At 45.7% G+C, this 13,993-nt stretch overlaps 1 protein-coding gene across 4 annotated transcripts in view; it reads left to right on the top strand.

The window, feature by feature from the left end:
* Positions 1–13,993, top strand: part of Myo16 (myosin XVI) — a 474,821-nt gene that overhangs the window by 253,248 nt on the left and 207,580 nt on the right. For all 4 annotated transcript variants that reach the window (XM_026788802.1, XM_026788803.1, XM_026788804.1 and 1 more), the window contains exons 14-16: positions 1,005–1,110; positions 6,045–6,162; positions 12,267–12,414. In XM_026788802.1, coding sequence (XP_026644603.1) covers positions 1,005–1,110; positions 6,045–6,162; positions 12,267–12,414 — 372 coding nt within the window. The remainder of the gene's footprint in view (positions 1–1,004; positions 1,111–6,044; positions 6,163–12,266; positions 12,415–13,993) is intronic.

Here is a 13,993-nt window from a genome sequence, read left to right as displayed (position 1 = left end):
TTAGTCATCAAAAGTTGAATATCCCTCCAGGGCTCAGGGAGCCCTGCAGGAAGGAAGCAGAAGGAGTGTGAGAGCCAGGGGGTAAAGGATGGGAGTGGGGAAGGAGGACGTCAAGAAAATAAGACCCTCTAAATCAACATAGTCAAAGTTCAGTGGCTTCACAGAGACCGAAGCAGTAGGCGCAGGACCTACATGGGTCTGCACCAGGTCAGGTCCTCCACATGTATGTATGGCTTCCAGTTTAGTGTTATTATGGGATTCCTGAGCAAATGGATGAGTGGGTCTCTGCTTCTTATGTCTTCTCTTGGGCTCTTTTCCTTCTGTTTGTTTGTTTTGTCCAATTCCAATGTGTTAGAGTTTTTTTTTCTACCCCTTAGAAACCTTTTTCTCTTTCTAATGAGAGACAGAAAGGGAGTGGATCCCTATGGAGTGGGAAGAGAGGTGGGGAGGACCTAGGAGGAGTAGAGGGAGGGGAAACTGTAATCAGGAGATATTATGTGAGGAAAAAACTATTTTCAATTAAAGGGGAAAGCGTTGGATATCTCTAAAACAGATGCTCTATAAATTAGCACCAAATAAAACATTACTTTTTAAACTTTATTTTTATATCACGTCTTAAAGTTGGTGACTTGCTTGTGTTCCAGTAACGCACATGATTCCGGGCAGTGGGGTTGAGAAAAGGGGGCATTTGTCAAGTTGAAAGTCCAATTATTAAAATTTCAGCATTTTTTTCTAGAAATTTCCCTTTAATTAATCCATTAGAAAGTGGCTTGTCCTCCAGCCACTGGAAGACAGGTGTCAGGTGGTCCTCTGGGAATATGACATCCAAACACCATTGTGAGCAAGACAGTGCACATCCTGACTTGCGTGGAACTTACCAGACTGAGGTGTAAAGCTATCCCATCCACTCTCCTACCGTCTCTGGGTCTGAGAATTCCCTCTGGCTCTTTCTTCTTCTCCATCTTCTTAGCCAGTGACCCTGTCTTTCCCTTGTTTTCCCGCAGTGGAGAAAGAGGGTCAGGGAAGACCCAGGCCAGCAAGCAGATCATGAGGCACCTGACGGGCAGGGCCAGCTCCACCCGCACCATGTTTGACTCCAGATTCAAGCATGTAAGTGCCCTCTGGGTTGGTGAGTCCGTGAGTGAGTAGATTGTGTCAAGACCAATGTCACGTGCAAATACAAGGACACATCGTCACAGTCAAAAAACAATTACAATTATACATAAATTATACCTACATAATTATACATTATATAGACATAAATACATGTCTACAATTATAGATAAAAAGAAAAGATCTTTGTGTGTTTGCATAGAAAGTCCCAGGCTCATGCTTCTGTAGGGGATTGCTGAGATGCACTGCTGGGGAATGGTGCAGTAAAACTCCGACATTATTAGAAGAAGTGGCCACAGTAAACATGAATGGTTCGAATCCATAGCTGTTTATTAAGCTTGGACCCTCTTCAGTACATGTGGAGCAGGTGGAGTGAGTTTGGGAAACCCAGTCTTTAGTTAAATATGCTAATAAGCCACTGCTGATGCTCCCGAGTGAGAACATGAATAAATCGACGTGGTTATAAGATAAATGCAGGTTAACTAATGGAAATAGCAGAATCCACTGACTTAATTGAAATGACAGGGGACAATAGTCTCCCCCTCTAAATTACAGGCTGAAACAATCATCTGTTAAAAGGATTGTTGGTGCGAGAACAGGCACTGTAATTTCTAAAGTGCAGTCTGATCACTTTATGTAAATTGATTTTGCTGTTTAGTGTAAGTGACTGCTTTCTGGTTCCTGGGAGTAAGTTAGGTGTCCCTCCATCCAATCTGCAGGTACTGGGGAAGTCAGAACCATCAGTCCCATGCAGTTTTAAAGTGGCATGCCTTCTCATTCATCCATGTGTTTTCATCATTCCTCATGACATGTTTTAATTCCGTATTAATTGTGGGATTCCCCACTCTAAATATCAACCACATGAATATCATTAAGTTCACGAGGTTCTGTGCACAAGCGGCAAAGCACCTTGGGGAATAAATGGATTTATCCAAGTGTTGAATGAGTTTGTGAACTGAATGGAAACTTGTCCGAGAGAGGGGCCCCGTGTGGGAGAAAGATTTGGTTAGCCTAGAGCACCCTGGGTCCACAGAGCTACTTAGCAGCAAGGTTGGATGAGAGAGGATGCTCTCAGGTGACGGGGAAGGACCGGGACGGGAGAGCTGCTCTGAGCCTTCAGTGGGGAACCTATCTCAGGCAGACACGCAGATGCTGCGCCTGGGTCTAGTGCATCCCCAGAGATGGTGCTTTCTTCCCTTCAGTCTGGGTGCTGCTAAGCCCTACCAACAGTGTTTTGTCTCTAACCCCTGTATCTGCATCTCGAAGATCAGAAGCAGTGCCTTTCCATGTCCTTGGATTTATTGGAACAGAAAAGCCATGTTTTTGAGAGAATTGCCTGGGACTTCTTGCCCATTCCATCCCAAATGAGTTTTAGGTTCATTCAATTCTGTTGCAATCATTTAAATAAGCCTTTACTGAAAAGTCCCTTTCAGAGGGGAATGACAGGCTCACTATGGTTGATGGATGTGAGGCTGTTCATTGCGGAGTCCACAGACCCTTATTTCTAGCACATCCAATATAGTAAGCTACTTTCATAGCTACCGAAATTGATACCACTTTATAAATGGAAAACAATCAGGCCAATACAATTTTAATCAGTAAAAATCAAGGGTGCACATAGGTACTTCTTTCCTGTATATTTTTGTTTAAAATTTTATGGCTATGTGCTAACCTCATAATTTTGTTTCAAAGTCAAGGGAGACAGTGGAATAATAGTCTATTTTTCTCAGCCTTTCTCTTCATACAGTTATTTAGCGCCACCTGTTGGTTGACTAGCTAATACAGTCGCACTTGGCATTGTCATCTGGAAATATGCAGCCCTGTGTGCATTGAACAAGTCTGTTAAGAATTTATAATTCTCCGATCTTAACTGGCTTCAGCCTTATGTTAGTGTCACACCTCACGTGTCTTTATTGATGAGGTTAACAGTATGAAACTGGGGTTAAATATGTGTCCCTGCAGCCGGGTGCCCAGGTTCAAATCCCAGTCAGGACATTTGGAGTCTGTGGGCCTGGTAGCTGGTGTTTCTATGTCACGACGGTAAAGTGGAGACTCTGATGATGAAGGATGAAAACTGTCACATGCATGCACGTGTATGTATTCATACATGCACCTGGCGTTGGAATGTGGGTAGCCTACAGTTACTAAGGGAATGAAAATCATGATTAGCCGTCTGTGTGCTCTGCCGTGGGTACAAAGCTGAGTGCCTTACACACACGGCACTGCCATCATTACTAGCCGTGTGTCTGCTCTGCCATGGGTACAAAGCTGAGTGCCTTACACACAAGGCACCGCCACGCACGGAGAAGTAACCCCTGTGTTAAAGGATAAAGAGGATGGGGTTGAAGGAACTTGGAGCGTGTCATTTACAAACCCGAGATGGGGAGGCAGCTACATGGGGAAACATTTAATCTTTGCCCACACTTCCTGTCTGGGAGCACTTTCTCCACTATCTATAATATCCTTTCTTGTAGAATGATATAACCATCACTTGATTGTCAAATTTGTCAAATAAAGCACAGAAGTGCACCAAAGCTAAAATATTTTTAAACTCATCCTTTCATGACTTTTTAAATAATTATTTTATAGTACATTTGTGCAACAAGAAGAAATGACAGAATTAATTTTAACATATGCATAGCTATCTATTCAATGTAAATTTTAAAGAAAAAGAGTAGGCGGTCATGTTGTCTTATTGACTGTGTCCTTCGCCCTACAGAAGCTTTTCTGCTTCAGAAGGTGCCATTTATTAACTGTTTCTCTCAGTGTCAATGCCTCTGGTGTCATATTCAGGAAGTGTTCTCCTGTGCCAATGCGTTCAAGGCTGCTTCCCACTTTCTCTTCTATCAGCTTCAGTGAAACTGGGTTTATATTGAGGTCTTTGATCCACTTTGTCCTAGCAATAGTGGAGACGGTGCCTGAATTGATTAGTGACTACCCTAATTGTCATCATAGAACCTACATCCATAACTGTTGGGAGCAAATGCAGTGACCCACAGCCAAGCACTGGGCTGAGCCCCTGGAGTTCAGCTGAAGAGAGGGAGGAGGGATCATATGAGCAAGGGGTAGGGGGGAGGTCAAGATCATGATGGGAAACCCCCACAGAGACAGCTGACCTGAGCTAGTGGGAGCTCACGGACTCTGGACTGACAGCTGGGGAATCTGGAGGCCTGAATTAGGCCCTCTGAATATGGATGACAGTTATGTGGCTTGATCTGTTGGAGAAGCCCTGGCAATTGGACCAGAACTTATTTGGGGTGCATGAACTGGCTTTTAGGGGCCCATTCCTATGGTTGGATACCTTGTTCAGCCTTGATTTAGGAGTGAGGGGTTTGGTCCTGTCTCAACTTGGTCTGCCATACTTCGTTGACTCCCCGAGGGAGGCCTTATCCCCTCTGAGGAGTGGATGTGGGATGGGATGTGAGGGGAGGTGGGAGGAGGGGAGAAGGGAAGAGATGGGGAACTGGGGTTGGTATGTAAAATGAAAAAAAAATTAAGAAAAATAAGAGTATACTGATCACTATTTAGGGGATTCTGTCACACCTGTTATTAATTTACTTTGAGTTTTATTAATTTTCAAGCCCAAATCGTAGAGTTTTGTAAAGATTTAATGTGTCTTCAGAAATCCAAGCCTCAGAACCAGATGGCTAAAACACATTTCATTATCATGTTTAGCATTTTTGATTTGTAATTGGGATCAAAGTGTTGCTTTATAATAGTTAATCATGCAGAATGCTTCACAAATTGGTAAGTGCCTGAGTGTAATGAACTCAAAACATTTGTTAAAAATTTATAATAATGATCTCAGAAATGATGCCCTTAATCAAAGGGTCTAGGATGAGGGCTGAGCAAATCAGGAGAGGGTGGCCTTTTGCCATCTGGTGGTTGAGTTGGAAGCTGTTTTTCACAAATTTGTAGAATGTCTTGAAAGAGAAATAACTTGCCAGATTTCCATGCATTTTGGAGACTTGTTCGGTCACCATCTTTATTAGAGTTGCAGTCAATTGATGGATCAGGAGTGATTTTTATTGCAGGATCAATATTTGAGGAAACTTGTTTCAAGAGAATGTCAGATCCTGGTGTGCACGCAGGGGGCTTTATCCTAGAGTTTTAGAGCCACGGGCTTACAAACTTTGAGACAAAGCCTGGGGCAGTGAGGGGTCAGGACAGCAACTTCAACTAGATATTTCGTTCCATTTCTGCAGGGCAGGATGAGTGGCAAGGGGCACAGTCCAGCCAGAAAAGAGGTTGGCAGGCCTGCGTTTTGGAGCCTGTGCAATCGTGCCTGCGGATTAGGAACAAGGGCCAATGTCACACACATTGCTTTGAAGAAAGTTCTGTCTCAGGTTTAGGTCATTTCTAATTGTTCTCTTCAAAAACACCAAGGGGCTGGGGATGTGGCTTGGCTGGTAAGAGTGGTAAGGGCCCGAGTCAGATTCCAGTACCTATGTGAAAAGCCAGGAATGGTCATCTGTGTGCTTGGAACTCCGGTGCTGTGGCTGCAGAGACGTGAGAACCATGAAGCTTCTTTGCTGCCATTTTAGCTCCAGGCAAAGATCCTGTTGTTGGGATAAGGTGGAAAATGAGAGAGTAGAATGGCCAGCATCATCTACATACATGTACATAGAACACCACTCCCTCCCCTGCACCGTATGTATGTGCGCACGCACATGCCCCCACACACACTGGCCTCAATTTACATCCAGGCAAGGAAAGTATATGATACCTTATCATGGCTGGCCACAGTCTGGCGGATCATGTGTATTCATCATTTGCCTTTGAGGAAAAGAAGAACCTTAAAAGTTGAGCATGTATTCTGTGGAAAGCACAGAACCATCCAGATCCCAGAACACTCCCAACATCTTTGCTGTGACTCTCCAATTTTATTATTTTTAAGGGGTCGTCTGACCAAATTCTCTCTTGTGCTGCAGGCCATGTGCATCCTAGAAGCCTTCGGCCATGCAAAGACCACTCTCAACAATGTGTCCAGTTGCCTCATACAATATTGGGAAGTGCAGTTCTGTGAGAGGAGGAAGCATGCCACTGGAGGTAAGTTTGCCCTCCGCCAGCAGCGGGTCCCCGTGCCCAGACAGATGAAGGCGGGGTGGGGGGAATTCTCCCACAGAGATGCAAAGACTCAAACAAATCATAGCCATGTGCAGCTCCCTCACACAGCACACAGTGGGATCTGCTTAAATCACACGTGAGCGTTTTAAATGATTGAATTAAAACCCATCCAAACAGTAAAATAATCACCAAACTAAACTGGAACAGAAAGACCTGACTTTATATTAAATTTAAATGTTAGCTGTGTATTTTTCTGGAAACTCAGTTACAATTCAAGTTTTCACTGACCTGGTCCTGGCCCTAGTAGTGAAGTGTCCTGGTGAGACATTTCCTGAGGCCAGAAGCCAAAGCGGGAAAGACCGTGACTCTGCGCTTTGCCGCATCGATATACAGACCGGACGAAGACTGTGGTCCGATTGATCTGGTAGTCTGTCAGCAGCGTTGAGTCCCAGGGCACTGGCCACCTGCTTGTCTGGCTCCTACTGAGTCAGCGCAGCACCTGCCCACCCCATCCTGATGCCAATGCTAAGCCTGAGCATCACAAGCCCCTAGTCTACACATGGCCAAGGAGAGACCCCTCATCCGGGCTCTGTGGCTCTCTATCCAAATCCTCTTCAGCACAGGGATGTGCTAACTGCTCCCTAGAGGTGCAGGCCATTGTCCACATTCCTCCCCTTTCTTTTGGAGAGACTTAATGGGTCCTCTCCTCAGGAATGCCCAGGTAGGAAATTGTCAGCTGAGAGAAGCAGCAGAGGGTGGGTGAGGATGCTGCTGTGCGACCCAGGGGGCCTGAGTTTGAGGCCTCAGAAACCAGGTAAAGCCAGTAGCACGTCGCTAAGGCCACCGCTCCTGTAGGGAGACAGAGGTGGGGACAGGAGGCCCCTATAAGCTCATGGGCCAGCTAGTTTGTGTATGCAGCAACAAACTATGAAGAGGCCATGTCTCACACGAGGTGAGGGCTGATACCCAAGGTGGTCCTCTTACTTCCACATGTATTACACAACACAAACTCTCACACACACACACACACACACACACACACACACACACACACACACACACTTTATAAAAAAGGAAGTTTCCATTAAACTACCAAGAGAGCTCATTCACTCAAGTTGAGCTGCTATGAAAGCAGCTGACTTGTAAAATATTCACTAAAATAGCTAATGAGATTATACTAAGACTATTATATCCAAACCAGGTCAAGTCAATGAAGATTAGGTGGTGTTTTTATGCTTTAAAGTCGGCCGTATTTGTCTAAGTTATCAGCATGTGTAAAGTTCCCATTGTATTGGCCATGGAGAATTATATCATATTAATGTACAGGCTGAGATATGTTTTCTCCTATGATTGTTCTTAGTGATTTTTAAAAAATTTATCACCAGTTAATTTGCCAGAACATAACCATAAACTGCAACATTAAAAAAAAACCAATCAGGCTAAGTTTTATGAACCACCAGCTATACATAAATAGATACTTTTCATTTTGTATAAATTTATTAACAAACAGCATCTTGGTCTGGCTCCCTCCTCAGTATTTTCTCCAGCTGACTTCCTATTTAACAAAACCAGCATTCCTGGTTCTTCAGCGTAGGAACTAACCGCCCTTCAGAACTCAGGGGCTTCTGAAGTGTCTCTCTCACCCCACGGAAGTGTCGGAAGTCAGTGTGTAAAAATAAGGAAAGGTTTGCCAAGAAAGATTCCACTTAGCCAGAAAGGCCCTGGGTTTGAGACCACTGCCTCCACTCTAGCATTTACGCCTCTTGCCCAAGAAAGCAGAGGTTCACGGTGTGCCACACCAGTGTGCCTGTGGGGCCGAGGGAGAAACTGTGGAACTCTCTTGCCCTCAGTTCCTGAGACTCTAGTGAATAAAATCATGTGATTGTCAGTCACTCTAGAGCAAATGCTAGTTTCTTCCTTAACTGAAAATAGATTTCTTTTTTGTCACATAATATATCCTGAATACAGTTCCCCTTCCTCTACTCCTCCCAGTTCCTTTCCATCTCCGCTCCAGATTAACTCATTCTCTCTCTCATTGGAAAACCAACAGGCTTCTAAGAAATCTAATAGTATAATATATAAAATAAAAACTGATACATCAGAATTGGTCAAAACAAATAGAAAGAAATGAGCCCGAGAAATGGCACACGAGTCAGAAAACCACTCGTTCACACGCCCAGGAATCTAATAAAAACACTAAAATGGAAGCCGTAAATACAGAGAGGACCCAGTTCAGACCTGTGGATGCTCTTCAGTCTCTGTGAGTTCATCGGAGCTTTGCTTAGCTGATTCAGAGGGCCTTGTTTTATTGGTGTCCTCCATCCCCTCTGGCTCTTATGTTCTCTTCTGCCTCCTCTTCCACAGCATTCCCTAAGCCCTGAGGGGGGACTTGAAGGAGAGATACTGGTTAGGGCATCCTATTCCAAGGTCTCTCGCTCTCTACGTAGTGGCTGGTAGTGCGTCTCTATGGTTGGTTGCTCCCAGCTGCTGCGCAGAAGTAGTGTTCCCTTTGTGCTTCCATAGGAGCCTCTGGGAAAGCCTTGGGTGACCTGGCTCTCATCAGAACATCCTTCCAAACACTGATGGAAGGGCTATGGGAAGGTGGTCCCAGGAAACAGCACCTCTCTGTCTTCTGCTTTCAGGGTCTGGTGTAGTGGCAGTGTCTTTGGGAGCTGTGGCTTCTCATGAAACTTCCTAGTGAAGGCTGGTGGGCACCAAGCATCTGCATGGTTGTGCTTGCTGCACCTGGTGAGACTACAATACAAAGTCAGACAACATCAGCAGGGTCAAAAGCCAAAGTGTACACTGTTCTTAGGCCTGAGATCCCCGGAAGTGAGCCAGGTTGATAGAGCCGCCCCAGCCTAGCATGAAGCCCGCTCTCCTTTCCAGTACTTCAGCTGCAGACAAGTTGTCTGCTTTACATACTCTTCCTCCTCTGTGTTGTGGTGGGGATCATCTCTGCACACTCTTAGACTTCCAGGAGCAGAGACATGTCAACACGGTTCTGTTTTCTTCCACTTTCGTGTCTATATGAAAACTACCCCTTCCCAGATCTAGATGCTGGGTTGCTATGTACAGAACGGCCTGCATCATACCGACTGTCTGCCATGAGACTGTTCGCAAATTGGGCAAGGGGCTGGAGATTGAAACACACACACACACACACACACACACAGAGGGGAGGGGTCAAGAATGCCAACTTTACTGTGTTCTAGGGCAGCTTATATAGTGTCTTCCCTGACAAATGACCATACCCTAGCTCTCGGGATCCTTCAGCTGCAAGCCCACCAGAAACCCTTCCCCTGCCATCAAAGAGGTCTTGTGCTCAGAGCAGCTGCAAGCATAGGAAAACAAGTTGTTTACTCCGGCAGGCACAGGGTCATAGAAAATTCAGGGTCTGTGTGTCTGCGGTCCCCAACAGATATAGACTGGCGTGGGATGGGAAAGTATTTGACTCTTAGCTTTTTCTGTGGACTAAAAACATCATGGCTCAACTTGAGTTGAAACCACAGTCTCCTCACAGTGGGAAATGCTCTCCAGTGGATGTACCATGGCTGTGGCCTTCTTGGGTAATGTAAACATTAAGAGTTTAAAAAAAAAAAACGAGAGAGAACACATGTGAAGGGCTGCTCCTAGCACCTCGCTTTCTAATCCTGATTTTTGAATGAATGAGAGAGGTGGATGAGAGACGAAACATTATCACCATATCACCAGCTTCCTTTGCATCACGTACCCCATTGGACATGTTCTTCATAGAATGCTGTCACTGATCCTATCTCGTGTCAAGAGCTGTTAGCAGTCTGGGCTTTGGAGATAAGGAAGATGGGTTTTAAAGAACAAAAAGCCTCCAACAGCACTTTGAACAGGTCCCATACAAAAGGCACGTTGTGTCTGAAATGCGATAGATATATTTAGTGGTACCTTTGGGAACTCCAGAGGGATCTGAGACATTCTGTTTTTTCTTCCTCATCTTAAAGGTGGACAAAATTACAGTTAAAAGGGGTGTGCAGAGTGGCCATACCAAGTTCAAAAACAAGAATGCCTGGGATTGCATCCCAAAAAACCTCCTCCTCTTACAGCTCTGTCCATGATGGCTCATGGGTAGATGGTCTCCCATCCCAACACAAGCCAGATCAGGGGGTGAAATAAGAAGAAAGGCACGTGCGACGGTCTGCCTTCTCTCCCCGTGCGCATAGTCTGTGCTGAGTGGCCACTCGAGGTGGGAGATGACAAGACTTTCTTTGAAGGAGGTCCTAACTTGTAGTCTGAAGGAGAGTGACTCATTCCATATACTTCCTTTAATAATTCACAAATGCCCTGGCTTTGTGAAATTCTACAGTTACCTGTGGCATTGGGTACAAACAAACAACATGCATCCATGGAGTCAAACTTCCTGAGAGAGAGATTTATATGTAGATGTCTAGAGACTTGGCCGGAATCATTGGTTGGCATGGAGATAGCAGTGGAGAGTGACACCTGCTTTTCTGACCAAGACTGTTTCCAATTTAAAAACTGCTCCAGTGTTGAGATCGGGGTGGCAGTTGAGGGGAGCCCATTGGGGGCCGCAGTAAGTGCTGGAACCTGTCACTCTGGAGCCCCGTGCCTCCCTGACCTCAGAGCTGCACCCCAGACACCGCAGCATCTTCTCTGTTTGAGATGCTGTCAGCCCATGCTTGAGTTTGCCTGTAGCTTCCCTTCAAAGTGACATGTTTTTCCAATTGTGTGGATCAGAACCCATCAACCCCAAGCAATTTTATCCACTGCTGGAGATGTGCTAACTAGCGTGATAAATAATTACTCTGCTCAGGAATTCAGATGAGAGATTTTCCTGGCACTCGTGACTTGGCGCTCGATCAGTACTGAACACTGCTTCGACTGAAGCTGGTGTCTTTGTTGGTGGAAGTGGGTCTGCATCAGCCCGGGCCGAGTCTTTGTTGGTGGAAGTGGGTCTGCATCAGCTCTTTCAGCCTTTGCTTCTCACCTGTCATCTGGCACAGAACACAGTGAACGGGGCCAGGGTGGAGCTCCACTATACACCTGTGCAGTCAGGGGCACTTACTCTCCTGGGGGGTAACTTACATCAGACTTTTAAGGCAAAACATTTGCCACATTTTTTGTTTAAAAAAATGAATAAAAATGATGAGATCTCAACTTCAAATTTCTCCCTGCTTAAATCCATGAAGATATGCATACATGTGTATACACACACACACACACACACACACACACACACACACACACACACAGCCTACTGAGGGTATGATGGGTATTCTTGGTTATCAACTTGAACTACAGCTAGGATTAACACATAAATGGCTGGGTATACTTGTGAGGAATTTTTCTTATGCAAATCATTTGAGGTGGGAAGACCCACCTTTAATCTGGGTCACACTTTCTGCTGGCAGCCCTTATAAAGGACATGGGAGGAGGAAGCTCACGTTATGCCTGTTTGCTCTTGCTAGCAAGTTCATTCAATCACTGGCTTTAGAGCCTACTCTCTGGGATTCTACTGTATCTGGAAAAAGAGCTGAGACACCTGGCCTGCTACATGACCAGCTACTGGATTCTTGGCCCTTCCATTGGTAGACGGCCTTTGCTGGGCTAGCAGGACCAGGCCTATAAGTCATTCTAATAAATCCTTCTTGCATACACCCGTGTGTGTGTGTGCATGTGCATGCGTGTGCATGTGTGTGTGTTAGCACAAGGGTGGTTCCTCCACGCCGTGACATGTTTCTCTAAAGGACTATTGGACAGAGCGTGAACTCTCATATAAAATATGAACTTCACTGATGAGCACGGGCCAGCACAAGGTCCTCAGACTTTACCATATACATCTCATAGCAGCTGTTAACAGGGACAGAGCTGACTGTGGCAGCAGGGGTTGGGGACTCTGAGCTCTTGGCACCTTGGGATTAGCATTTCTGGAGACCTAAGGTGCTATAGAAAGCAAAGTCTCTTTGTATGTTTTGAATGTTTGTGTTGGAAAAGAAGCTTTGCTGTCATGGCCTGTAATTAATTAACATGTAAATTTATGGAAATTGAGCTAAAATGCCATTTAACAGAATCCCTTCTCTTCTCCTAACCAGCCAGGATTTCCACATATATGCTGGAGAAGTCCAGACTTGTGTCGCAGCCTCCTGGTCAGGGCAGCTTTCTGATTTTCTCCTGGCTGATGGACGGGTTATCCACTGAAGAAAAATGCGGGCTTCACCTTGGTAACTTCTGTGCACACCGGTGAGTGGTCAAGGATTTTCCCACATTTTTCCTGAAAATTTTGAGCACATTCTTGGTGTTCTTAACTCGGCTTCGTCTGGTTTTTGGAGGTGGAAGGGGGGGCTAAAGGGAGACAGCGGGCTACTGTTAGGGCAGGCCATCTGGATAGCCGGGCTCTGATGGTGTGCTGAGTGCTGGGGAGGTTTCCCTTGCTGCCATGAACTTTTATTTTCTGTTTTGCTGTGTCTCGGAGGGGAAGACAGAAACCTAGCATGTCTGTAAACATCCCAATGCCTATGGCTGTTTGGGGCACATTGTCTCATCTCTCATCTTCTGAAGGGTTGGTGTGAATAACAGTGTGAACAACCAGTATTCATTCGTAGCAGATGAGATTATGTAACAAAGAGGGATCACACCTCTCAACCAAGGGCAGATGCTCTTCATGGAAGGTAAAAGCTTTTCTTAAAACATGGGGCCATTGATGACCATAATGAACACGTGGGATCACCAAGATGCTCACCTGAGGAACGGTGTTCCGTGCACACCTTCCTGCCAGCCTCCAGCCTGAGCCCCACACAGCATTGGGCTGGATTAGGGTTTGGATGAGAATTTGAAGGGATAAGGGGTGAATGCTACCCAGAACAGACCCTGCTGGGACACGGAATCTACAGTTCATCCCTGCTTCATTGTGCTGAATTCTTGGGCACGGTCTGCTGTGTGCCCGTGATGAATGAGTGCATAGTCACCAGAGTGAAGTGACGATAAATAAATCAGGTCAGGGAGCCAGGTGGTAGCCGATGACTGTTTCAGAGGGTGAATCGGGGGGGACACTGCTGGACAGAGTCCTAAGGAGCCCATGCAGGGACTTGGGGACAGTATCCTGGACAATTGAGAAATGTGGGGAGCTTACAGAGGAAGGGGTAGGGTTGAGGAAAAGCAGGAAGACCAAGGCATTAGTTAGAGTTCAGGGAGGGAGGGAGGGTGACGCTGGCTTCGTGGACAGGCCGCAGCAGGAACGTGTCTCTGTGAAGAGGGGCTGCAGTGCCCAGGCGGCTGTCTCTGTGAGGAACCCCAGCAGGATGTTCAGTGCCCTGGAACAAATCGGGCATCTTATTAATATGCATTATGCATAGCTAACGGGTGCTCAACACCATTTTCAATAAAAATACCCACGACTGCTCCAGTTACATAAAGATATCAGTGGGAGGCTGTGCACGAGGGTCGCTCACCTGGAATTTATAGCATTTAACAAGAAAACACGCCATTTACCAGCTGGATAGATCTCGTGCCCATTATAGTACCTTCGAGACTTCTGTGGGTCTTGCTGAGTTTGCCATACTAGCAAAACTGGGTTTTCTGACTAGCAATATTGGTGGTGCTGGAAGAATTTTATATTCCTTTGATGTTTGAATTTGGGGTGGGGTCTAATCTCGGCTCATTCCTTGTGACAATCAGACCCCACACTGTTTGGAGGTTGGTCAGTATCCAGTCAGATCTGGATTGGATCACTAACTTTCTAAATGCCGATAAACCAGACCTTTCTTATCTGGAAGCTTCCTTTAGGAGTCCACTCCTTAGCAATGGTCTATCAGAAAAGGAT

The sequence above is a fragment of the Microtus ochrogaster genome, unplaced genomic scaffold, assembly GCF_000317375.1.
Source record: "Microtus ochrogaster isolate Prairie Vole_2 unplaced genomic scaffold, MicOch1.0 UNK7, whole genome shotgun sequence".
NCBI classification, from domain to species: domain Eukaryota; kingdom Metazoa; phylum Chordata; class Mammalia; order Rodentia; family Cricetidae; genus Microtus; species Microtus ochrogaster.
Note: the sequence above shows the minus strand (reverse complement) of the source record. Positions and strands in the feature narration are given on the sequence as shown.